At 38.2% G+C, this 24,170-nt stretch overlaps 3 protein-coding genes across 6 annotated transcripts in view; all 3 read left to right on the top strand.

Moving 5' to 3' along the window:
* The window catches only part of ptpn13 (protein tyrosine phosphatase non-receptor type 13), a 52,107-nt gene extending 51,172 nt beyond the window's left edge, over positions 1–935 (top strand). For all 3 annotated transcript variants that reach the window (XM_047372682.1, XM_047372681.1, XM_047372680.1), the window contains one exon: positions 33–935. In XM_047372682.1, the coding sequence (XP_047228638.1) occupies positions 33–110 (78 nt within the window). In that variant the 3' untranslated portion in view covers positions 111–935. The remainder of the gene's footprint in view (positions 1–32) is intronic.
* A 4,308-nt stretch (positions 936–5,243) lies between these two features.
* sdad1 (SDA1 domain containing 1) lies at positions 5,244–12,635 on the top strand. Its single transcript, XM_047371939.1, has 22 exons — positions 5,244–5,465; positions 5,539–5,643; positions 5,713–5,811; positions 5,911–6,021; positions 6,913–6,984; positions 7,073–7,173; positions 7,264–7,321; positions 7,414–7,488; positions 7,587–7,688; positions 8,653–8,722; positions 8,813–8,916; positions 9,044–9,101; positions 9,171–9,229; positions 9,309–9,385; positions 9,902–9,999; positions 10,104–10,180; positions 10,530–10,659; positions 10,798–10,889; positions 10,973–11,160; positions 11,899–11,983; positions 12,137–12,298; positions 12,406–12,635. Exons 1-22 carry the CDS (start codon positions 5,376–5,378, stop codon positions 12,451–12,453), a joined length of 2,061 nt encoding a protein of 686 aa, XP_047227895.1. The 5' UTR covers positions 5,244–5,375; the 3' UTR covers positions 12,454–12,635.
* A 1,828-nt stretch (positions 12,636–14,463) lies between these two features.
* klhl8 (kelch-like family member 8) lies at positions 14,464–24,170 on the top strand. 2 transcript variants are annotated; one of them, XM_047371678.1, is made up of 12 exons: positions 14,464–14,594; positions 17,059–17,278; positions 17,365–17,426; positions 18,302–18,467; positions 18,641–18,961; positions 19,737–19,923; positions 20,203–20,346; positions 20,527–20,638; positions 20,762–20,930; positions 21,018–21,177; positions 21,630–21,831; positions 22,698–24,170. In XM_047371678.1, exons 2-12 carry the CDS (start codon positions 17,081–17,083, stop codon positions 22,819–22,821), a joined length of 1,845 nt encoding a protein of 614 aa, XP_047227634.1. In that variant the 5' UTR covers positions 14,464–14,594; positions 17,059–17,080; the 3' UTR covers positions 22,822–24,170. The 2 variants fall into 2 exon arrangements, with proteins under 2 accessions (XP_047227634.1, XP_047227635.1); XM_047371679.1 differs by having other exon boundaries at positions 14,535–14,594; positions 17,041–17,278.

Genomic DNA, 24,170 nt, shown 5'->3' with positions numbered 1-24,170 from the left:
CCACTCATCATTCACTTGTTTTGCTTTTATAGGAGCAGTATATTTTCTGCTATCAAGTGATCCTCTATGTCCTCAGATGCCTTCAAGCAGAAGAAAACATCTCAGGATAGAGACCACGTATCATTTAGATTTTGGGTGACCAATCAGAGCAAAGCAGAACAAGAGTCAATACAGGCAAAACATGCCAAATTACACTATTTTTATGATGCCTTAAACTATATGATTTTTTTTTTAAGAAGTATATTTTCAATTTTTGCTTTTTCTCTCTGGCTGCTGCTCCCTTTCACTGCATTTATGCAAGCTGCTGATTGTATTTCCTATCACACAAGAGAACATTAATGTTTTATTTTCCTTTTAAATTTTTTTTATTGATGATGAAATTATTTTATATTTTATGTGGAGCATTTTTGTGTATTTAGATGCTGGAACTGGCCTTGACAGAATACTGTGTCAGTATTTGCAATGTAAATCTATTATACAGTTATTACGTACTGCCTGAGGCAAATGATAAACTAAAAGTGTACATATTAATCTCTGGAAAAATTAAACTGGATATGTTTTAAATATTATTTAGAGGAACATTTCTTTAAAAAAGATCAAATATTAAAGTTGTATTTGTCATATTTTATGTCATAGTGAGCATTTTACAGCTGTTTTGGTTACATTAATGCCAAGTAATAAGGATACAGTCATGTTCCAAGCTTCAGTCACATTTTTTCCAGATCAGGGGGCTAACAAAACCCTTGAAAGGTAGGAGGAAAAAAGCTGCATCTACTTCCATCATTGTAGTTTGTTAGACCCCTGCAACATATATGCCATGAAAGTGACTGCTCACTAAAAAGTGTTACGTAGGCTGAACTTAGGTTATGGTATGTTTTGCCTTAATGAAATGTTATTGACTATAGGTTTACATAATAAACTATTTTGAGTCTGAAGACTATGAATGATGCATTTTGCAACCTTTTATAATGTACAGACTGACTATAGCGCTGGATTACAATTTTTACACATAGCTATTTTATTTGGTTCTGTATATTGTAAGGCATGTAGAACCTATATATGAAATACATTTATGCAAACTGTAAAACAAAAAGAGCACAATTCTCTGACTGCAAGCATTATAACATCTGGTGCAGAATATAGCAGATGGGATGACTGGTCCTTAACCAGTTCTACCACTATGTGGTGCCAAAATTTGTGATTTTAACTTTGTTAAACAAATCTGAAGCATTTGTTCCAGCATATTTTGTGATAGATGGTGTTTGCAGACTATAAATGGGGTTCTAGACTATAAGTGGGGTTCCTGTGCAGTCTGGAAATCTGTGGAATTTAATTTGACTTTTCAGGTGTGGAAAAGCAAATGAAAGTAAAAACAAAAACTAAAAAAAATATTTGTCTAAAAGTTGTCCTTCCTTTTTTCCATTGTCCTTCTTCCCTCAGACACTTCCTGCTGTCCTTTCTTCTTTTCTTGTCTTTTTCCATCATTCCTGTCCTTTCTTTTTCCTTGAGGTCCTATCTTCTTTGTGTCCTCACTTCCTTTCTCGTGTCCAATCTTTCTTTCTTCTGTCCCTTTTTCCTTCCTAGTGACTTCATTTCTTACATCATTTTAGCCTTGTGTCCTACCTTGTTTCCTATCTCCTCTCCTTTATTTTGCACTTCCTTTCTTTCCTTCCTTCCTTTGGTCTTCCTTTCATCCCCATTTGGACTTGTTTTTGCAGGTTATATGTTTAAAGCCCTGTCTGCTAGAAATATCTGCCATACATTTATGGTGAACTTTAGTATTTCATTTTTTAAAGTGGATGCAAAGTACTGGGAACTTTGGAAAGTAATCTGGAAAAGTCTGGAATTTCTACATGAAAAATATGTAGGCACCCTGTCTGCAGATGCACTGTTAAGAACAATAAAACTTATGTTGCTCAAAATGTTGGATAATGTTGACTGGCATGGATACTTGCCGAAGGATTCGGTATATTTCAGCTTTACCTCATTGCTGAACCTGTCATGTGGTACATGTATATGATGTTTAGACAGTTTTCTCATCTTTTTTTCTGTTTAAAGATGGAAGACCTACAAATGTGTAAAACATCTTAACTGTTTCTTCTGGTAAGATGAAAGAAATGTGCAATCCAATGCGTACATGTTTGTGTACATATTTACTTTTAGACACTTTTACTTTTACACTAGTTATTTTACCAAACTGTTATTGAATGGTTTAGATCAAAGCATATGAATGTGTTTGAATGGCCTATTCAAATTCCAGACCTAAATCCAATTAAGAATCTGTGGGATGTGTTAAAAATTGCTCTTTACAAATGCTAACCAGCCAATCTGGGAAAGTTTGAGCTACTTCACAGTGAATAGGGAAATAATGTCAGTCTTTTATTTGTCCAAAGGTGGTAGAGACGGAACCAAAAAAATTCTTATTTGTAATTGCAGCAAACGGATCTTCTACGACATATTGAATCATGAGGGCTAAATGGCTGGGCCGGGCTCGCCCCTTGTGGATAAAAATTTAAACCAGAGCAAAAGTAAAACACACTTCTTTAAATCATCCTTTGATTTCATGGTGTGCCTATTTAAATTGATAAAGTGTCTTACACCACTGTGATAAATTAAGTTTGGTCCTATACTTGGATATGAGTTTAAATTCCTGTTCAGCTTTTGTGTTGGGTGGATATGTTCAGGGTCCTATCCAGAACCAGTCGGCTGAAACACTGGACACAATTACGTAGTAGGGTTCATAATTGCATTGTGAAACTTGCATTCCATGCAGCTCATAAAATAAATAGGGTAAGAAAAAGTTTTTGTTTCAATTTTGCATACCCATTTGATGACCTCCAGCAGGCCACAAATGTGCATGTGTCTGCACAAACGGTTAGAAACCGACTCCATGAGGATGGTATGAGGGCCCGACGTCCACAAATGGTGGTTGTGCTCACAGCCCAACACCGTGCAGGACGCTTGGCATTTGCCAGAGAACACCAGGATTGGCAAATTTGCCACTGGTGCCCTGTGCTCTTCACAAATGAAAGCAGGTTCACACTGAGCACATGTGACAGACGTGACACAGTCCGGAGACACCGTGGAGAGCGATCTGCTGCCTGCAACATCCTTCACCATGACCGGTTTGGCAGTGGGTCAGTAATGGTGTGGGGTGGCATTTCTTTGGAGGGCTGCACGTCCCTCCATGTGCTCACCAGAGGTAGTCTGACTGTCATTAGGTAACGAGATGAGATCCTCAGACCCCTTGTGAAACCATATGCTGGTGCGGTTGGCCCTGGGTTCCTCCTAATGCAGGACAATGCTAGACCTCATGTGGCTGGAGTGTGTCAGCAGTTCCTGCAAGATGAAGACATTGAAGCTATGGACTGGCCCGCCCGTTCTCCAGACCTGAATCCGATTGAGCACATCTGGGACATCATGTCTCGCTCCATCCACCAACATCACGTTGCACCACAGACTGTCCAGGAGTTGGCGGATGCTTTAGTCCAGGTCTGGGAGGAGATCCCTCAGGAGACCATCCACCATCTCATCAGGAGCATGTCCAGGTATTGTAGGGAGGTCATACAGGCACACGGAGGTCACACACAATACTGAGCCTCATTTTGACTTGTTTTAAGGACATTACAACAAAGTTGGATCAGCCTGTAGTGTGTTTTTCAACTTTAATTTTGTGTGTGACTCCAAATCCAGGCCTCCATTGGTTAATAAATTTGATTTCCGTTGATGATTTTTGTGTGATTTTGTTGTCAGCACATTCAACTTTGTACAGAACAAAGTATTCATGAGAATATTTCATTCATTCAGATCTAGAATGTGTTATTTGAGTGTTCCCTTTATTTTTTTTAGCAGTATATATATATATATATATATATATATATATATATATATATATATATAATATTATATATATATATATAATATATATAATATTTATATATATATATATAATATATATAATATTTATATATATATATATATTAATATATATATATATATATATATATATATATATATATATTATATATATATATATATTATATATATATATATATATATATATATATATATATATATATATATATATATATATGTATATGGGATTCTATCAACCGGATATTTGTGAATAAGCAATACTTTTGTAAATAGTCATGTGTTGCTTGCCAGCAAAGACTTGCATCGTTTTCAGAGCAAACTGACAAACGCTTGCCAGAATACAAAGAATTGTTTGTTTAAAATTTAGATATTTTTTGAAAACAACAAATATTTAAATGAGATCAATAGTGAGACTAGCTGGAGTCAATACAGTTTCTATGCTACTTTCACTGAATAATTTATTTAAATGGAGCTACCTTATACGGTGGTATTTTTAATACCCCATAATAAGTAAGTAATTCCATGCAAAACAGTGAAAAATGTAGATTATGTACTTCACTTCCAACACATTTGCAACACAAAAAAGGCATCTGTAAGCTCAAGGGTGCAGTGTAGCTAATATCTTTATTTAATGTTGAGATTGTTTTTAGATATCTTAAAGTTAGATTTGTGATAGAGTTTCAGTAGTTTGTGTGAGAGGAAATTCAGAATAATGTGCCTAATGGAGCCTCATATTTTATTGCAGTATTTTACACTTAATGAAAAAAAAATCCCACCTTTAATTGGAGTAAATTCACGAGTGAAGCCAAAACAAAGCTCACAATGAGAGATAATTGTTACGGTGTGCCACAGTTTTTTTGTCACCCCCACATTTCTCATGTAGCTAATAAAACTGTAGCATTTCCCAATTTGTGCTTTTATAGCTCAGTCTCTACATTGAATCAGTAACCAGGGACTTTCTGTCATAATATGATGTAACCCAGAGGCCAATTTCTCTAATGTTCAAAATGGAAAAGACTAAAAAACATATTCAAGTGAAGCAGATGCGCTGATCATGCTGAATGAGGAACTGTCTGCCAGAAAATAGCTACTCTCCTAAATATACTGGAATCTATAGTCAAAGCAATAATTAAAAACTGCAACCAATATGGCTTATTTTGACACCACTCATAGTAAGAAGGTAGGGTTAAAAAAAACAATAGACAAAACAAAATCTCAACATTATGATAATAATTTCATTATTTCATTCTTGTCTCCACAGTAACAGTCAATTTGACCTGAAGGGGTCAGGAATGTGTTTTGGTAATATGATACAATTTATTGCCATAAATCGCCTGCCTTAGCGGAAAGCTGAAATGACGACGGCGCAGCCGGACGTGACGTCTCCTCCTGCGTTGTGTGCATAATGGCAGCGTACACTCTGGCCACGCTTGCCTTATAAAAACTAGTTTTTCTTCTGATACATCTTCGACACGTCTTGGTTTGAATCACCTGCAGTCATGCCTGGGAGACAAAGCAACAAATTACCCAACAACCTGCCGCAACTTCAGAATCTCATAAAGAGAGACTCGCAGTCGTATGTTGATGAGGTGAGCGCCGGGAGGAAGCATCGTGGGCTGAAGTTATGTCGTGGATGTTCTTAATTCTTCTCTTCTGCCACAGTTTTTACAGCAGTACCGACATTTTCAGTCCAATGTGGAGATCTTCAAGCTGCAGCCGGACAAAGCCAACAGGGAGCTGGCGGAGCTGGTCATGTTTCTATCTCAGGTAACCTAGCATTCATCATGGACGGCTGAGGGTGGATAGAAATGTTTTAAAGCTGTCCCTGCTCCTCAGGTGGCCCACTGCTACAAGCAGCAGCTCTCTACGTTTCCTCGGCTGCTGTCTGAGTTATTAATGAGCTACCACACAGTCATGGAGCCAGATCTGCGGATGGTGAGAGGCTTTTCTGAGTATTGCACTGCACCACTGGATTATCAGCTGTGCAACAGATCTTAGCATGTTTTGAAAGGTTTCTCCTTTGTTATTTTGCAGACTTTCTGCAAGGCGCTGATTCTTCTGCGGAATAAAGATCTGATCGACCCCACAGGCCTCCTGGAGCTCTTCTTTGAGCTGCTGCGGTGTCATGATAAACTGCTTAGAAAGGTCAGTCTGGTTGTCATCAATTACACTGGCCTGCAAAATATGATAATACCCCCTGAACTTCTTCACATTTTGCGTCACAGCCACAAAGTATTGTATTTATGTATGTCCATAGTAGTCTTAACACAACGTAAATAAACATCTCAGAAGTTTGCTTTCAATTTGTATTCAGATGTGATATTTGGTAGGAACCCCTCTTTGTGCAGTTAAAGCTGCAGTTATTCTGGGGTATATCACAAACAGTTTTGTACATCTAGAAACTGAAATTCACGCTCTGCTAGAATGGAGAAATATGTTCCCTCTCTGGATTGCAAGAACAAAATGACATCGTTCTGATCCTGCAACAACTGGATTTAACAGCTTTTCACAGATTGTTTTTTGACACATTTTGGGCAAAACTTTGTTTTCGTTGTGTAATGTCAGACAAATATTCTACGACTGGTCAGACATTTGAAGCAGGTGTGATTACTAAGCTGTCAGATGCTGCAGTGGGAAGGAGCTTTGAGGATTCCCAAGAAGATCTGCTCTTTTGTCCATTTGAATTATGAAATGTCCTTGTTTTCCTGCTGGAGGGTGAATTTCCAACCAAGTCACAAATCTTTTACGGTCTCTTAACAGTTTTATTTTTAAGTTTTGCCCAGTATTTAGCTCGATACCTCTTCCGATCAACTCTGACCAGCTTCCCTATAACTGCTGAAGAAAAGCATCCTCGCAGCAGGATGATAGGAAGTGCAGTGTTGGTTTTTTTACTACTTTGTGTTGCTTTATTACATTAAAAACCCAATAACATATGTTGGCGGTTTGGGTTGCAACATGAAAAAATTACAAGGAGTACTGTTTTAATGTACTGCTGCTACATAAATACCTTCTGTATTTTGTATGTTTTATCTACAGACTCTGTACACACACATTGTGACGGACATCAAAGGCATCAATGCAAAGCACAAAAACAACAAGGTCAACACAGTAAGTAGATCGTATGTCAATGTTCTGTGACCAACTAGCTAAAAATGATCGTCCCAGACTTCCTGAGTTGTATTGTGTTGTGTTACAGACCCTGCAGAACTTTATGTACACAATGCTGAGAGACAGTAACCCCATAGCAGCAAAGATCTCTTTAGATGTGATGGTTGAGCTTTACAGGAGGAACATATGGTGGGTTCAAAATAAGATGGGTAGAACTCAAGTCGTTCTCGGCGAAACATTGTGTCTTACACTCTGATTGTTTTTGTTTTCCTGTCTCAGGAATGATGCCAAAACGGTTAATGTCATTACGACAGCATGCTTCTCCAAGGTCACAAAGGTAGGGTTTTTTTGTCAGTCAGAAAGCGATACATTTCTCAGTCTTTACCACCAAAAAAAAAAAACCAGTGTCACTGGGTGTGCCTCTGTTAGATACTCGTTGGAGGCATGAAGTTCTTCCTTGGCAAAGATGAAGACGAAAAAAACGAGAGCGATTCTGAATCTGAGGCAAGCTTGATAAATACGGTGTTCATCTTTATAGTAAAAACACCGACTGTCTTTGATGAAAAAAAATCACCTGTTTTGTGTTTGTTTGTTTTTTTTAGAATGAAGGAAAGTCGGCAAGAGACCTGAAGATGAGCTACTCCACGGGCAAGAAAACTACCAAAAACAAGAAGAAGCTGGAAAAAGCCATGAAAGTCCTTAAGGTAGCAGTGTGAAATACAGAGGCAGTTATTTTTCTCACCTGAGGTACAGCCTTGTGAAAAAATTAGGACGCTCCATTAGATTTTAAGCTCTTTCAGAATAAATGTTTTCATATTCATGTCTTGTCTTTTTTCTCCGTGGAAAAGGAATCACAGGTAAACAGGAGGAATTAACCTTGCTTTACTTATTAAAATGTATCAATGTGTGTTCTAACCGAGGAAAAAAATTAGTACACCCAATTATTGTTGTATTTAGTTTATGCCAAAATGTTATTCCTAATTATCTTGACCTCATCTGTCCAGTTTTCTATCTACGTTTTCTATGGCAAACTTTAGTCTAGCCTCCACGTTTTTCTTTGGGAGCAAAGGTTTCCTTACAAACCTCATAGTAAAGTTAAATTTAATCAGTCTGTTTCTGATTGTACAGGCATGAACGTTCAGATCAAAAGTAACAAGAGCTTTCTGCAGATCGCGTGAAGACATTTTATTGTTTTAAATGTCCTCCATTTGTTGACTCTTTTCTGTACAGAGGAATGGGGACTTTCACATTCTTTTGAGACCTCTTTAATCCTGCTATCTTATTTCTGAAGATTTCTTTAGTAGAAGAACAAGATTTCCTCTCTCACTTCAGCAGTTAGGATTTAACCAAACCAAATGTCTGAAGTTTGAACAGGGCACACTTCATTGAAACTGATGAGTAACGATGTTCTTATCATGTGCACCGAATGTAATATGCATGTGTGTGAATATAGCCATTTTAAGTGGGAATAAATGTTGGGGGCGACCTAATTTATTCCTCACCAGAACTTTTATGTTATTTATTACATTACAAAAATGTCTTTTTTACGTTATTTTTTTATTGTTTGTTTTACTTAGACATGATTGAAAAACACACAGGATGTCGTATGGTGTACTAAGTTTTTCACACGTTTGTGGTTTTGGCCTCATTTTTCTATATTCTCTCCAGAAACACAAGAAAAAGAAGAAGCCTGAAGTCTTTAATTTTTCAGCGATTCACCTCATTCACGATCCTCAAGGTAGACTCATACAATCCTCAAAGCTCTAATGTGGTGATTGGCTTTATAGTTCACTGAGCTGCTAACCTTCAAATCGATCTTTTCAACAAGACTTTTCAGAGAAGCTCTTAAAGCAGCTGGAAAGCTCCAAGGAGCGCTTCGAGGTGAAGATCATGATGATGGAGCTCATATCTCGTCTGGTCGGAATCCACGAGGTCGGTTTTGTTTTTGTTTGGGGCTAATTCAAAGTAAATCAACTTGCCTCGACTGTCTGATGAAATGCTATATTGTACACAATGAATCAATCAAATAATAACAGCAGTTGTTGTTTGTTTTCTGCAGCTCTTCCTCTTCAATTTTTATCCCTTCATCCAAAGGTTTCTCCAGCCGCATCAGAGAGGTGACGATCACACACGGTTGAGTTAGCTTGAGCTGTGGACGTTTATCTAACTGTGCGCTGTCTCTGCAGAGGTAACAAAGATTCTGCTGTGTGCCGCCCAGGCTTCGCACCAGCTGGTTCCACCTGAGGTACATCATAAATTCACTCTGCAGTTTACATGGGTTGAACGCCATGGCATGATGTTGTTTGTTGTCCTGCCCTCCGCAGATCATTGAACTGGTGATCATGACCATTGCCAACAACTTTGTAACAGACAGGAACTCTGGAGAGGTCATGACTGTTGGGTAAGCAGTTCCTGCACATTTAAAATATGGCCCAAAAACGAAGACGTATTCTGAAACCTTTTCCATATGACAAAAAGAAACCCCAGAGCATGATGCTGCCCCCTCCATATTTCACTGTGGGTGTGATGTTCTTTATCAAACTGTGGCCCAAAAGATCTGTCTTGGTTTCATCAGACAAAAACACATTTTTCTCACAAGGTTTCAGCAGACTACTGACAGACACCTTTGTACAATGAGACCATTTTCCCCTTTTAAAACCTTTCTGTTAATTAAGATATTCAAATGAAAAATGTGAAAAAGAAAAATCCAACTATTGCAGCAGCACTTTGTTCCATATTAATCAGATTCATGGTAATCGATGTTAAACTCCAGTCTGAATACAGAAGCTGAATCAATAGTTTTAGTTTGGTGTGCACAATTCTGCAACCAAGTAATTTTTTTTTCAGATTGTCATTTTGTTGTGGCAAATATGAAGTTATTCTTTAACAGTATTTTCGTGCCGTTTTGCCCTTTTAGCATCAACGCCATCAAAGAGGTGGCCGGCCGCTGCCCGCTTGCCATCAATGAAGATCTGCTGCAGGACTTAGCCCAATACAAGACCCACAAAGACAAGAGTGAGATATTTTTGTGCTTTTATTTATTTATTGTTCTCTGTAATAGCTTAATGTTTTTTTATTATGATTTTGGATTTGCTCCATCTGTTTTGCCTTATTTTCAGATGTAATGATGTCTGCCAGGGGATTGATTCAGCTGTTCAGAAATCTCAATCCACAGTTACTGCACAAAAAGGACCGGGTGAGCGGCTGCAAACCCAAGCATAAAAAATAAATGAAATTACCCCTTAACTCTCGTTAGATAGACTCTCGTTAATAGACTTAACAGAATAAGGAAAAAAAGAGGCACAGTAAAAGATCATGTAAACATCACCATATTGAATATATAATGTTTGTAGAAAAGCAGGAAAACTTCTTAATAGCTTTTTAAGTATCCACTAAAGAAAAGAATTGTGCCAATAAAGAAGTAAAAAATAATCCTAATGCTGTTTTTATTTACAAAATCAAAGATCAGTGCATGTTGTTCTATTGCTGTTCCTAGAACTGAACAACTTTAAGTGCTGAAACTGAAAATCAAATCTGTTGTGTAGGGGAGACCCACAGAAGCATCAACAGAGGCCAAAATAAAAGACTACGGAGAACTTGAGGCTAAAGACTACATTCCTGGAGCTGAGGTCCTGGAGGTGGAGGAGGAAAACAAAGAGGAAGAGGAGGATGAAGGTCAGTTGCTGTTGTACTCAGGAACCAATGGTCCTACATCACAATGGTTAATATGGAAAAATAAATCCAGCGTCATCCTGCACATACTTTAGAGATATGTGATTTTTATTGGCAATGCTGGTCACTATACTTCATCAGATGGTTGGGAGAGTGCCAGCATCAGTGATGACGATGAGGATGGAGAGTGGATTGATGTTCACCACTCATCTGATGAAGACACAGGCGAAGTGGTGAGAAATATGACGTCCGACCAGGCAGATTGGTTCCTTTATTGTTTTACTTTTTTTTAAAACACTTCCAAAATGTTTTTAAGGCTGAGAAACTCCAGAGTATCCCGGCTGAAGAGAGAAAAGCAAAGGCAGCGGCAGTCAGTGGCAGCCGTCTCCTCACTCAGGACGACTTCAGGAAAATCCGTCTGGTCCAACTGGCAAAGGAGGTCAACGCTGCTCCAGGGAAGGGCCAGAAGAGGAAAATGGCAGACAGTGACAATGAAGAGGAAAAGTGAGGAACATAAAATATAACAATATATTTTTTTTAAAATCTGTTTTCGGATTTTTTTCAGACTTTTGGCCAATGTCTCTTCAAGAATCTCATTAACATAAGAACAATTAGAAATAGCATTCAAAAGATTTCTTTCTAGCCCTCTTAAATTGAGTGGTTATCAGTGGTAACAGAGGTGACGTCACACTGTGTGCGAAAGCAGTCACTGTAAAGCAGGATTTTGTAATGATGTATACAAGAACGAGCCATTGGCATCTAAATATCCATGACATGGGTGTTAGAAAAACAAGAGTCTTACTGTTATCTGCTGTAAGTCTCACACTCTCTCACCACCTAAATGAACCACAGACATGTCTCGATATTTCATGGAAAAATGTTTGCTTTAACATATTTTCTTACAGCTATGTGCTTAATTGTTAGCATCGACACTGATATAAAAAGCTGGTAACTTCTTTCCACTCTGTAACAGTTTCCACACTGAAGAGCGCCATCAGTGTGGCGGTTAGATTGGCTGCGTTCAATAATCAGAAGATCAGTTTTCCTTTTTTAATTTTATTTCCATTGAGCCTGTCACAAGTGAAACTGAAAACTGTCCAACTACTTTAATTTCTCGCTTCATCTCTTATTACTTAGTAATATTGTGATCAACATTTGTTTTAAAATTATCAGCGTTTCCTCACTAGGTCCTGATTACCTTTTTTTATTCTAAATTGTTACTCTTTGTCTTCAAAATATTAGGGGGGACCTAGTGACACTCAGAGACATCGAGAAACTGCATAAAAAACCAAAATCAGACAAAGAAACTCGACTTGCAACAGCAATGGTAACATCTTCCACCTGCTTTCACATTTCACACTCAATGCAGAGTCATGTAAGGATTTACTGATGGCCAGAGTAGAATAACCAAACATTTCCCACCATTAAAAAAAAACAAATGCTATTTTTGATGAGCACTAAAGGTTTGTTTGCTGGCTAGGCTGGACGAACAGATCGAAAAGAATTTGTGAGAAAGCGGACCAAGCTGAACCCGCACGCCAGCACCAGCAACAAGGAAAAGAGGAGGAAAAAGAACTTCATGATGATGAGACACAGTCAGAATGTCAGAACAAAAGGCAAACGCTCCTTCAGAGAGAAACAGGTTGCTCAATATGTATACTTTTTCTTCAACTGGGGCTGAATAAAATGTTTTGGCTGCCAAAAGACAAATATTTTGGGAATTAACATATTTGTTTTTTTCTTCACCAGCTCGCGCTCCAGGCCGCCCTCCTGAAGAAGAAGAAGCAGTACAAATAGGGAAAGCATGAGGCGCTCACGCTGTCTCTTGACGGCTAGCACAAAAATTCATTTTTGACTGGATCAAATAATATTGTACATCCTTTAAATGGCATGTATTACCTTCATGTATATTTTTTGTCTGTCGATGAACTACATTAATTTACACATTTTAAAATAAAACATCTGTATTATTTAGAAAATTTTGTTTGACCTGTTTTTTTCAATATCACATATTTGTATAATATATTTCTATAAAACCATTTAGTTTCCAAAGGTTTTTGTAAAGATGTTATGCAATTTAATTAGTGATGGCAACCATCAGTTTCCTGCTTTTTAACGAGTGTAATTCAGGTTGGTTTCATGACCTCGTTTTAAGATTCCTGATTTTTACAAGTGCTAGCAGGAATTTGCAGGCGCTGCTCTGATGTACAGTAAAGACGGTTCTGCCAAGGTGCAAAGGTGTTAATGTGTAATTTTATAAGAATTTATTGCACAGTGAAGGTCAATTAAATAAAGGTTTTATTTATGTAATTACATTTAAACATTTCATGGCTTTGCCTGCTACTATCTTGGCCTTAACTTTGAAATTTAGTGTTCTCTACAGGAAATCCTGTCGGCCAGACCTAGAAAATATAACTGCCTGGATGAGCTACTGACAGATTGTAATTTGTAATTTGGTTCAATGCAGGATTTACCTTTGCACACTGATTGCTCAGTGACACTGATATTCTTGTTGATAAATAACTGAATTTTACATCTTTTGTTACTATTGGTGGAACATAGATTACCACATTTAAAAAGAAATATCACAATGTTTATGCATTCAGTGTAAATTAGAGATTGTCACTCAGATCAATTTTAACTTGAACTTCTATTGCATTACAGTTTTGACCAAAAGGTTTTGATACTTAGTTTTTCCACTTAAAGGACTGTGCCACGTTTTATGGTGGTAGTATGCACTGGGTCCAGGTGGCGGCTAGAAAGGTTGCAACCGAATAAACCTTTTAGGCAACTTCAAGAGAAGTTCAGGTGTTTTTGAGCAAGCTTCAGCATGCCCAAGAAAGTCCTGTAATATCCAGGACCTAAAGATGATTGATCAAAGGGTTTGGGTTGCTTCCAGTGCACAGCTTGCCTAGGAATGGCAGGATGTGTGTGTTTCTTAATGCACAGTGAGAAATACCCTTTAGGATGTTGCCATGGTATTAAGAACAGCAAAGAAGCCACTTCTCTCCAAGAAAAACATCAAGAACAGATGCAGGAACTACCAGGAGTAGACTGCAGTGGATTGGGGTAAAGTTCTTTTTTTAAAACTGTTGAAGACCCCTTTACACTATCTGGAACATCTGGAAATGAAGACTGATCAGAGAAGAAAAAGTGAACGCTACCACTTACCCTTTGTCATGCTGACAGTGAAGCAAACCAGATGTGTATAAAAGCTTCTTATCCAAGGGAGTGTGCTATCATACAAGTCTGCCCATGAACAATGCACTGAAAAAGAATGGTATCAGAAACAATGGTTTAAAAATGTTGAAATGTGGGGTCAATTTCCAGGAAACTCCCCAGATTTAAACTAGACTTCAAATCGAGACCCCAGTGGTCACGGAGTAGGCGTGAATATAAATCATAGCAACCTCTAAGGATTAATTAAGCAACAACGAATAACTATCAATAAGAATTTGGCCCATAAGCTGGCATTCAAAATGCCAGGATGAATTCTAAATGTCTTCATCGTGAACTTGGTGTAGTTCTCAATAATCTTGCCATTAAAACAAAAGCAAAAAAGATGAAACAATATGGAAATGGCAAACTGTGACATAGAGATTCCTGCCAGTTTCCAAAATTTTGACAATATTTACTTTGATATTTGGCGGTATTCAAGCTCGTATAAAATTAGACATTTTGAAATAAAATGTCCTCAAAATGTCTAATGATTATTTTACTATAATTGTCTTTCTGATGCCTTACTTTCATATCTGAAATAAAGCAAATAAAAAAGTTAAGAAAATATAAGTTTCATTATTCTGAGTAAACGTCTGTAGTCTGTTACCAAGATGTCATTTTCTGAACTACAATACCCAGGAAGCACCTGCGGTCACAACAACCGTGCCAAACGTTCTACTCAAAGAAGCCGGAATTTTAAGCCTTTTCTGCGATATGAGGTATCTGATCTTTATATATTAAACATTGACGGACGATTTTTGAACAATTCAGTTAAATTTCTACCATTCTGCTATGAGTTCTTGGTTAAATCCTCGCCGTTTCCTGCCAAGCTAACTGTCATGCCGATGCTGTTAGCAAACAAGCTAGGCGTCAACATACCGTTAGCCTGGCTAGCTTAATTTATCATGTTAATGATCGTCAAAGCGATTAACTTTATCAATTCACTAAGAGTTATGTAAACTAATTGTTTAGAAACAGGATTGTAAACAGCATGGTAACTAGTTTATAACCGTACGTGACAAATTGTTACTTGCGGATTAATCTTTGGTGTAATATATTTAATCTTAGCTTTAGTGCACTGGGTTTAAACACCTTCCACATAGCTGCTGTATCTTTGGCTAATTTAAGCCGCCTTATCCATAAACGTCTCGTAACCTCAGAAAAATATTAAATGATAGAAGGGGACAGATCTGTTTTAATTATATTCCTTCTAAACATAATCACAGTGTTAGATAAATGGACATGTCTAAATATAGGGCAACAGAGGTGTGCTGCGTGCTGTTCAGAGGGTCATTAATTTGGGGCACATTTGTAAACAGATATATAACTTGTCCAAAAATGTTCGAGATATTATGAATGTAATACATTTCACAAGTCATTAAAACGTTTAGAAAAGAGAAAAACTTAACAACTTCTTTCTAGCCGGGGTTCTTCACAGTCCTAAAAAGTCAGAGAAGGAATGGAATTCAGTTTTTGTATTTTCAGAGTCTGGATAAGTATGGAAAAAGAAAATAGACTATGCAAACATATTTTGATTTACAGACTTCATTCCACATCCTGTTGACCACAGGATTAATATTCGTTTTTTTTTTGTTTTTTTTAAATAAGCTAGAGAGCTTTTTTTTTAATGGTTTTTAAAACATAGATGGACATAGAAGTGTTGTTTTCATTCATTCATCCATCAGTGTGTCTGTCCATCTATCAGTGTATCCATTTATATCTTAGTCATTCCATCTGTTTGTCTATCTGTTATCCATCCTTCAGTCCATCCATCCATTATCCACAGAGTAGGTTGAGTATATATATACACAGTAATGCCAGACTTTTCATAATAGTCCTATAATTCTGGTTTGAGCTGTGGAATAAATCTGAGTAGGTGCGTGATGGAGCTCATATTTTGCACACATCAGAACTATAACAGTGTCAGGATTTTGGCTAACTGTGAGGCTACCAATGTCCTGACATATAGTTCTCTGTTTTTAATACAGCAGATGTGACTTCATGTCTTCAAATGTTGAGGAACTGCAAAGCGAAATAGCACTGTTGGAAGCCTTTAGTCCTCGGTTTGTTTGATGGAACTTGATGATTTCTGCTCTCATAGCTGAGAAGACTAGTGATGAGGGACATTACACTGAGCCTATTCAGTCTGGCTTTTAAAGCTTAAAAGATACAAAGCAGCAACTATGAGGTATGGGTGAAATTTTAGCCTTGTGCTGTTTCTCTCAGTGTCTCAAAATGACAAACATGACTTTTATCATCTTGAGTCATCAGTAAGTAGGATTTGTATATGTTTGATTGCTTGTCGTTTGCTGTCAAAGTAATTACAGCATTTCAGGAATCACCAAAACGAATAGCTACTGTAATCAGAACAATTCTCTCTTTACCTTTATTACACATCTTTACTTCATAGCAGGTTCAACACATCACCCTATAACCCAGATTCAGCTGTCATTGGCCTCTTAAAGTAGCGGTTATATAACGTTTGTCACATTTAGGATGTTTTGATGACTGCGCTAAGATTTAAAACTTATAGGAACAAATAAAGTCTCTTCTCCCTATAAAACTTACTTTAGTCAGATTGTGAGGTGATATATTGTCCTCACGTTCTCTCCTTTACTCCAATCCACGTCCTAGATAGCTTCCTTGCTGAAATATTCAGGCTATTACTATTATGGATGCTCCTCAACATAAGCTCTGCTTCATCTATGGGGACACAACGCACAAGGTTGCTAGATTTTTTTTTTTGGTGCTTTAGAAAATAGTATATGTTGGTCAATGTTGGGGTAAAACGATTCTGATAGCATTGATGTAATGAATCTTTCTTCGTGGTTTCTCATGTATTGATTCTGTTTGGAATAATTTAATGCCTTATTAATTCCCTGCAGATTACCCACTTAACTCTTAGTCTTGATTATCCTAATGATAACCTGGCCTGTTCTCATTTAATGTGTTAGCACCCCCTATAAAGAGTCTCAAATTGCTCATTTATTTTATTTGAAATCTTTCATTTTTAGTTTTGCTTCGTTTCAAAAAAGTTAAAATAGATTTTCTTTTCTCATAACAATGCTTTTTAATGCGGGCTTATATAATGTTGCAGCTGAGGTTTCCATATTGCGAGCTCCGCCACGCCATGGCTTCTTTACCGAAGATTTGTATTATGTTTTGATCTCTTCATCGTTGTAGGTGTTGTTTCCTGTAGCCCACCATGGCACCAGGGGATGTGGTGCCAGAGCATGCCAAGCAGCAGAAGTCTAAGGACAAACGTGCAGGAAACAGGGCATTGAAAGCAGAATGTGAGCCTGACGGGTCATTTGTCTTTGAGGCTCATGAAGCTTGGAAGGACTTCCATAACTCTCTCAGGCATTTCTATGAAGTCGGGGAGCTGTGTGACGTCACATTGAAGGTAGACATGAATACCTTTGTTTGCTCGTCAGCATTATTAGGTTTACTGTTTCCTGTGTCAAGTATTCTGTGTTTCTCTTTTTCTAGGTTGGCAGTAGGTTGATACCATGTCACAAGTTAGTTCTAGCTTGTGTTATCCCCTACTTCCGGTAGGTTTAGCTTTCTATTTTTATTTGCCTTAGATACACAAGATCCTTTGGTTTAATTTCTGTGTTTTATTTTAATTTATTTGATACATCAGCCAGCAATAAAATGTTCAAATGTTGAAATAAGTGAGTCTGATCCATTATATGACATTACCATGACCTGAGGTGTCAGTTTTTTAAATGGGCAGTATGACTTTCCTTCCCAGGGGGCATAGCTTGGGGGCAAACCACAAGACAAAAAAAGTTACCAATCAGATGCTTATTTATGAGGAATGGACACCCTCCTTTCTGGTGTGTGTAGTGCAGCAGATACTGCTGGAAAGCATGGAGGGTAAATAGTGCTGGAACCATTTTTCAGTTTATTTTTCAGTGTTAAATCAATGGATTATTTTGACGTTTTGTTTTATTAAAAATGCTACCTGAAAGGACTTGCTGTTTATCGTTTGGAGTGATGGTCCAGGTTAGAGGCCAGATCTAAGACCTGCATCCAGGACCGTTTTTGTTTTGTTTTGTTTTTTCTCCTTGAAAAGACCATGAGCTCTGCCATCGACATATTTACTCAATATTCCACCTTGTGGTATAAAGTGACATCACATAATGGTGGAGAAATAAAGCAAGATGGTTACCTTGCCACGTTTAGATTTATTTAAGAGATTGCGAGGTAACAACTGTTGCATCATGTGAAAGACTAGACTGTTAATATTTTATTAGTTATAGTTTTTTGTTTGTTTTTGGACAGGAGTTGCCTTTTTTAATTCTGGGAAATAAAAATGCGACATAAAGTTTATGGCGTGATCTTGGCAACCTGCGACCCACAGATCCGTTGCATTTTATTTTTCTTGAATATCAAAGGTTGAATGCTTTGTGTCTGTCCTCAGGGCGATGTTCCTATCAGACATGTCTGAAGCCAAACAGGATTTTATAGAGATTAAAGACTTTGATGGAGATGCCATCCAGGACTTAGTGCACTTTGCCTACTCCTCTAAACTCACCCTAACTGTTGACAACGTCCAACCACTGCTTTATGCTGCTTGCATCCTACAGGTAAACAAAAATACTCTCTCTCTCTGTAAGCTCTTTATTGACTGACATATTCTGAACTTTTAATGTACAATAGTGTTTAGATTTAATAATAAATAAAAAAAACCTATAAATTAAAAAAATAGAGAATTCCGTGTCATAATGTGTAAGTGAGCTTCAATGCTTGACATTGTTAGGTTGAGCTGGTTGCTAGAGCTTGCTGTGAGTACATGAAGGCCCATTTCCACCCCACCAACTGCCTGGCAGTTCGAACCTTTGCGGAGAGCCACAATCGTGTGGATCTGATGGACATGGCCGACCGCTACGCCTGTGAGCACTTCACTGAGGTGGTGGAGTGTGAGGATTTCACGTGCGTGTCACCCCAACACCTGCGCACATTATTGTCCTCTAGTGACCTCAATATCCACTCAGAGATACAAGTGTATAATGCAGCTGTGAAGTGGCTGAAAGCGAACCCGCAGCACCATGAAGCCTGGCTGGACCAGATCATGTCTCAGGTTAGAGGATGGATGTTTTATTGTGTGTTCATTTTATGGGTTGGTCTTTAACTGTAAATGTGAAAGTTTACCTTCATTACTGTTACCGATACAGGGTTCCCACACAGTGTGGAATTTCATTTCTGTATTTTCCAGGTTTGCATAAGTATGGGAAAAGAAAATAGAATTCAAACATGTATTTTTTCCCTCATGTCCTTCCTTTCTTATTTGTGTCTGTACTTCTAGTCTGTCTTCCTTGTCATACTTCTCTTCTTTCTGTTCTTTGTCCCCGCTTCATGTCCATTCTTTCTTCCTTGTACCTTTTACTTTTTCCCCGCTATGTCTTTTACCTTTCTTCTTTCTGCCCTCCATTGTTGTGTTCTACCTCTCTGTGTTCATTTCTGTCCCTCCTTGAGTTCTTCATCTTTCCTTCTATGGGTCATTCCTTCTTTAAATTCCTTCCGTCCTTCTGTCTTTTCAAGGTGCTCTTATTGTGAAGGACTTTGTATTTCTATATCTTGAAATGTGCAGAAATAAATCGTTTTCCATACTTATTTTCCTTCCTTCCTTCCTTCCTTACGTACTTGTTTGCTTGCATACTTGTTTTTTCATCTCCCTCCAGGTTTCATACTGCCCACTATAGAAATATCTGGCATATAGAGAACTTTAGTATTTTAGATTTGAAAAGGACAGGGAATTTTTGAAACGTGACTCTGGAAAAGGCTGGACTTTTCACATTAAATTGCGTATAAGCTCATTTATTGAACATAGTCATTGTAGCAACTGTTTGCTCCAGGTGCGGCTCCCACTGCTGCCGGTTGAGTTTCTGACAGGAACAGTGGCAAAAGAAGAGATGATCAAAGGTAACCTGGACTGCCGTGACCTGATGGATGAGGCCAGAAACTACCATCTCCACCTCAGTAACAAGGTGGTTCCAGACTTTGAGTATTCTGTCCGCACTGTCCCACGGAGACACACGGCAGGTACTACTTGGATGGTGGTCATACTTATAGTGGCTTAAAACTTTAAACATACCTCTTAAACTTTCTTTACAGCTTGAATTTTTTTTATAATCAACATTCCGAAGTGTGGCATGTATTTGTAATTCCTGATACCCCTTAATGAAATCCAACCAATTACCTTCAGCAGTCACCTAATTAGCTAATATGTGCAGATTGTCATAGTGTTGCTCCCATATATTGTTGTCTTGTCTAAACCCTTAAATTATTTGCGCTATTTGTCGAATTCATCTCCCTGTTTAGGGGTTCTGTTCTGTGTGGGAGGCCGGGGAGGTTCTGGAGACCCATTTCGCAGCATCGAATGCTACTCAATCACTAAAAACAGCTGGTTCTTTGGTCCTGAAATGAACAGCAGACGGCGTCATGTTGGTGTAATATCTGTCGGAGGTGAGAAGACATTGTTGTCAAAATACTTTAGAAGGTAAAACTGGGTTTGAAATGAAATGATAAACATTTTGTCGCTTACAAATTGTGGAACTCAGCAGTCGACACAGTATAGGTCAGATGTTTTGACTAGGTCATTTGTTATCTTGAACCTACATGTTAGATGTTTCTTTTCTCCCACAGGTAAAGTTTATGCTGTTGGCGGCCATGATGGTAATGAACACTTGGGGGATATGGAGATGTTTGATCCACTCACCAACAAGTGGATGATGAAAGCCTCCATGAATACCAAAAGGTACAGACAATATAATGAAACATGTCAGAGTGCTAATTGATGCTCTCATTTCATTCAGCTCTCTGAACAATCTTGTCGTGTAGCAAATATAAGAGTGTTTTGTTTTTTTCTCTTTCGTTCCAGGAGGGGGATAGCACTGGCAGCTCTCGGTTGTCCTATATATGCTATTGGGGGTCTTGATGACAACTCCTGCTTCAATGATGTGGAGCGTTACGACATTGAAAATGACAGCTGGAGCGCTGTGACCCCGATGAACACACCCAGAGGAGGAGTTGGATCTGTTGCTTTGGGGGTAAGACCATAAAGGGGAAGTGAATCATTTATTCAGATCAGTACATGATTTAATTCTTGGATTTCAATTTTTATTTTATTTTTTTAGAGTTACGTGTACGCAGTGGGAGGTAATGATGGCGTGGCATCACTATCCAGTGTGGAGAGGTTCAACCCTCACCTCAACAAGTGGACGGAAGTCTGCGAGATGGGCCAGCGGCGGGCTGGAAATGGAGTCAGTAAACTCAATGGCTGCCTCTACGTTGTTGGTGAGAGAAATGCCACGTCTCTTCGGACAAGTAGCTCTCCTGCAGAGTCATGTAATGTTGCTTGGGGCCATAAACAGCAAAGTCTAACATCTGTAGCTGAGATGTACTGAAAGTTGCCCTTTTTGATACACGCTCATCACATGATTTAGGTTCACACCCTTTAGTTTTATACACAAAGGCTTGAATTGAGACAAAAGTTCATGTTTCGTAAAGCTGTTTTGGTCACTGATTCACAGGTTGAATTTTTATTGCAGAGCTTGAATTTAAAGAGTTTCTTCAGCCTTTATTGTGTTGGGTTGCAATGTGAACTCTTGAAGTTAATTGCAGGGTTATTCTGCTCAGATTTGTACATCTCTGTGTTTCACACATGGCAGTATACATAAACGAACACTTGTGTTACATAAGTTCATCCAGCTTTTAATTAAAAGTATCTTTCTGGTGATTGTCCAAAGGCGGCTTTGATGACAACTCTCCCCTGAGCTCCGTCGAACGTTTTGATCCCCGGATGCACCGCTGGGAGTACGTGGCGGAGCTCACCACCCCGCGCGGTGGAGTCGGGGTTGCCACTGTAATGGGCAGAGTGTTTGCAGTTGGAGGACACAATGGAAACATATACCTGAACACAGTGGAGGCTTTTGAGCCGAGGATGAACAGGTGAGAAGGAAAGGGATGATTACATAACCGAGACCTGGCCAGCAGCCATGGCGAATTATTTAGCACCACACAAATGTTTTATTTTGTCATGTTGCAGGGATGTCCTGATCAGGATTTGTTTTTGTCCCAGATATCAATCCGAGTCCGTTAAGATGAGGCATTTATTGGCAGGGATTGTGCTTTAATTTTAATAGCACCTTAGCTATAAGGTTTATTAGTAAAATCAACACATACATTTCATCAGTTGTCATGGTTGACAGTTTTGTGATTGAGTCCTACTCACTTATATTTGTCCCAACAGTTTTTGTAGCAAAACCTTTTGTTCGCAAAGACATATCCGACTCAACATGCAGCTAAAGCCTTCAATAAACTCACATCTTGCTCCTGCTGATACCGGTTTTGTGTGGAGCGGTTTGCTTGAGTGCTAGGCTAAGACTAGCTTGTTTCCTCTCTGATTTGACTTGTCGATAACTTAGTTTCCAACATATTTCAATGCAGTGTGAGTTGCAGCAAGTTATTCTCTTGCATCTTGAACCTGCTTTGAATGTCACAAAATTGAATAAGTGTATCAGCTGCTCAAGAGTGTGTTTCTTACTGTGAACATCAGTTTAAAGGGTGATAAATACTCAAGATTGTTATGGAAAACACATTTATTAGGTCAGCTCGTAATACAGTTTTGCAAGCCATGCACATAAAAATAGGCTGGGATTTTAAGTAAAACTTTCTTTTGAGAACGACAGACCGTGTGTTTTCTGACTTTTGACAGAACAATTGATCAGCTTGAAGAATTTCTCACCTTTTTTGAACTCTGATTTCTTTCAGCTGTAGACCTTTAACTCCACACCTGCGCCTCTTCTTATTTTTAGATGGGAACTGGTGGGTTCTGTGTCCCACTGCCGAGCCGGAGCCGGAGTAGCCGTGTGCTCGTGTCACGTCAGCAAGATCAGAGACATCGGCCAGGGCTCCAGCAACGTGGTCAACTGCATGTGACAATCGCAGAGTCGCTCCCAAATCCCAATCGCAGCACAGAGCAGGCAGAGCTACTCACCTTCACGCTGAAGACTGATGTTCGGTCTACACAAAGTATCTGAGAAATATTAGGGAGAAGTAACAGACTTGAACTAAGAAAATACACACTGACAAACTTCATTTAATGTTTCTAGACTCCTGCTGGTGTTGTTTGCAATCTTTGATGAAGTATTTTGTACTGTAGTTTCTTCTGTTTGTTCGTTTTGACGTTTTTGAGTAGACATTATTTGCTGTGCTTTTATTTAAGACAAATCTCCTGAGAGTGATCATATTCAGAAGAATAAAGACTGTAATGGGGCGGCCAGTATGTAAGTATATATGGTTATCCCTGAGAAGACTGCCACTACGGCGCTGCACTTGTTTCATTTATCCAGAGTGATGTGACAGATCAGAACTTTATTTGATCATCTATCTGAGTTAGGATGTGAAGCTGTTTTTAACTTTTTCTTTATTCTCACTCCGTTTTCAGGTGTTTTTTTCCCCAGTTTTATGCAGATCTAGCTGCCGTTTATGCTTTGAATGATCCTTTAAGGAACATTGCTGGTCAGTGCACTTTAGAAACAAATCAGTCCTCATTTTAGGACCTTTCACACTCGGGGAATCACACTCCTGCAAGTGCCAAACAGAAAAAAAAAAAAGAACTGACAAATCTAGTAGAAATCTGTTGAATTTCTTATTGTTTCTTTATTGCTGGTAGGTGTGTCATAAAGAGATCAAAGCAATGTGTTGCACCTCTTTAACTTGAACTTAGTTTGACAATATTTACATAAAAAATTGAGATTTGTGAATGATGATAGCTGGACTGTCAGAAATCCTAATCATTGTGTTTTTAGGTTTGTACTCGATTCAGATTAGGTTTGTATCTGCAGATGTTTCCATTATATTTCAATATATAAACATTTTTGTATAATAAACAATTCCTAACTATATAATCCATTTCTGTTCTCTATTTTCCTAGAATAGACGTGAGGTCTGAGTATATTTTTGTCCAAATTGGAAAATGTCAGGTTATATGTTCACACTGTATGTTAATTTAACACAAGTGGTTCTGCCATATGGAAGAATAAAATATATATAACTGTAGGCAAGGTTTTCACAACAGGAATACAGATAACTGTCTGACATATGGTTTGTACAAGATTAAAGTGTTGCACAGATCTTGTGGAGGAATTGTGAAATTTATCCTTTTTCTAGCAAACTTGAAGCCAATTTTGTCTTTTTAAAAGTGTAAAAAGTGTGTTTGACTATATTGTGCTTTGTGGACATAGTGTTGGTATGAAATGGTTCAGTAAAGTTGTGTTTGAATATTA

The sequence above is a fragment of the Girardinichthys multiradiatus genome, chromosome 8 (genome assembly GCF_021462225.1).
Source record: "Girardinichthys multiradiatus isolate DD_20200921_A chromosome 8, DD_fGirMul_XY1, whole genome shotgun sequence".
NCBI lineage: Eukaryota > Metazoa > Chordata > Actinopteri > Cyprinodontiformes > Goodeidae > Girardinichthys > Girardinichthys multiradiatus.
This window is presented reverse-complemented; position numbering and strand designations above follow the sequence as displayed.

Excerpts from the sequence above, each read along its gene's own strand:
- klhl8 (XM_047371678.1), top strand. The coding sequence starts at position 17,081 with ATGGCACCAGGGGATGTGGTGCCAGAGCATGCCAAGCAGCAGAAGTCT. Across the intron at positions 17,279-17,364 it reads TGTGTGACGTCACATTGAAG|GTTGGCAGTAGGTTGATACC; the intron begins GTAGACATGAAT and ends CTCTTTTTCTAG. Across the intron at positions 21,832-22,697 it reads TTTGAGCCGAGGATGAACAG|ATGGGAACTGGTGGGTTCTG; the intron begins GTGAGAAGGAAA and ends TCTTATTTTTAG.
- sdad1 (XM_047371939.1), top strand. The coding sequence starts at position 5,376 with ATGCCTGGGAGACAAAGCAACAAATTACCCAACAACCTGCCGCAACTT. Across the intron at positions 7,689-8,652 it reads AAGCCATGAAAGTCCTTAAG|AAACACAAGAAAAAGAAGAA; the intron begins GTAGCAGTGTGA and ends TATTCTCTCCAG. Across the intron at positions 8,723-8,812 it reads CCTCATTCACGATCCTCAAG|ACTTTTCAGAGAAGCTCTTA; the intron begins GTAGACTCATAC and ends CTTTTCAACAAG.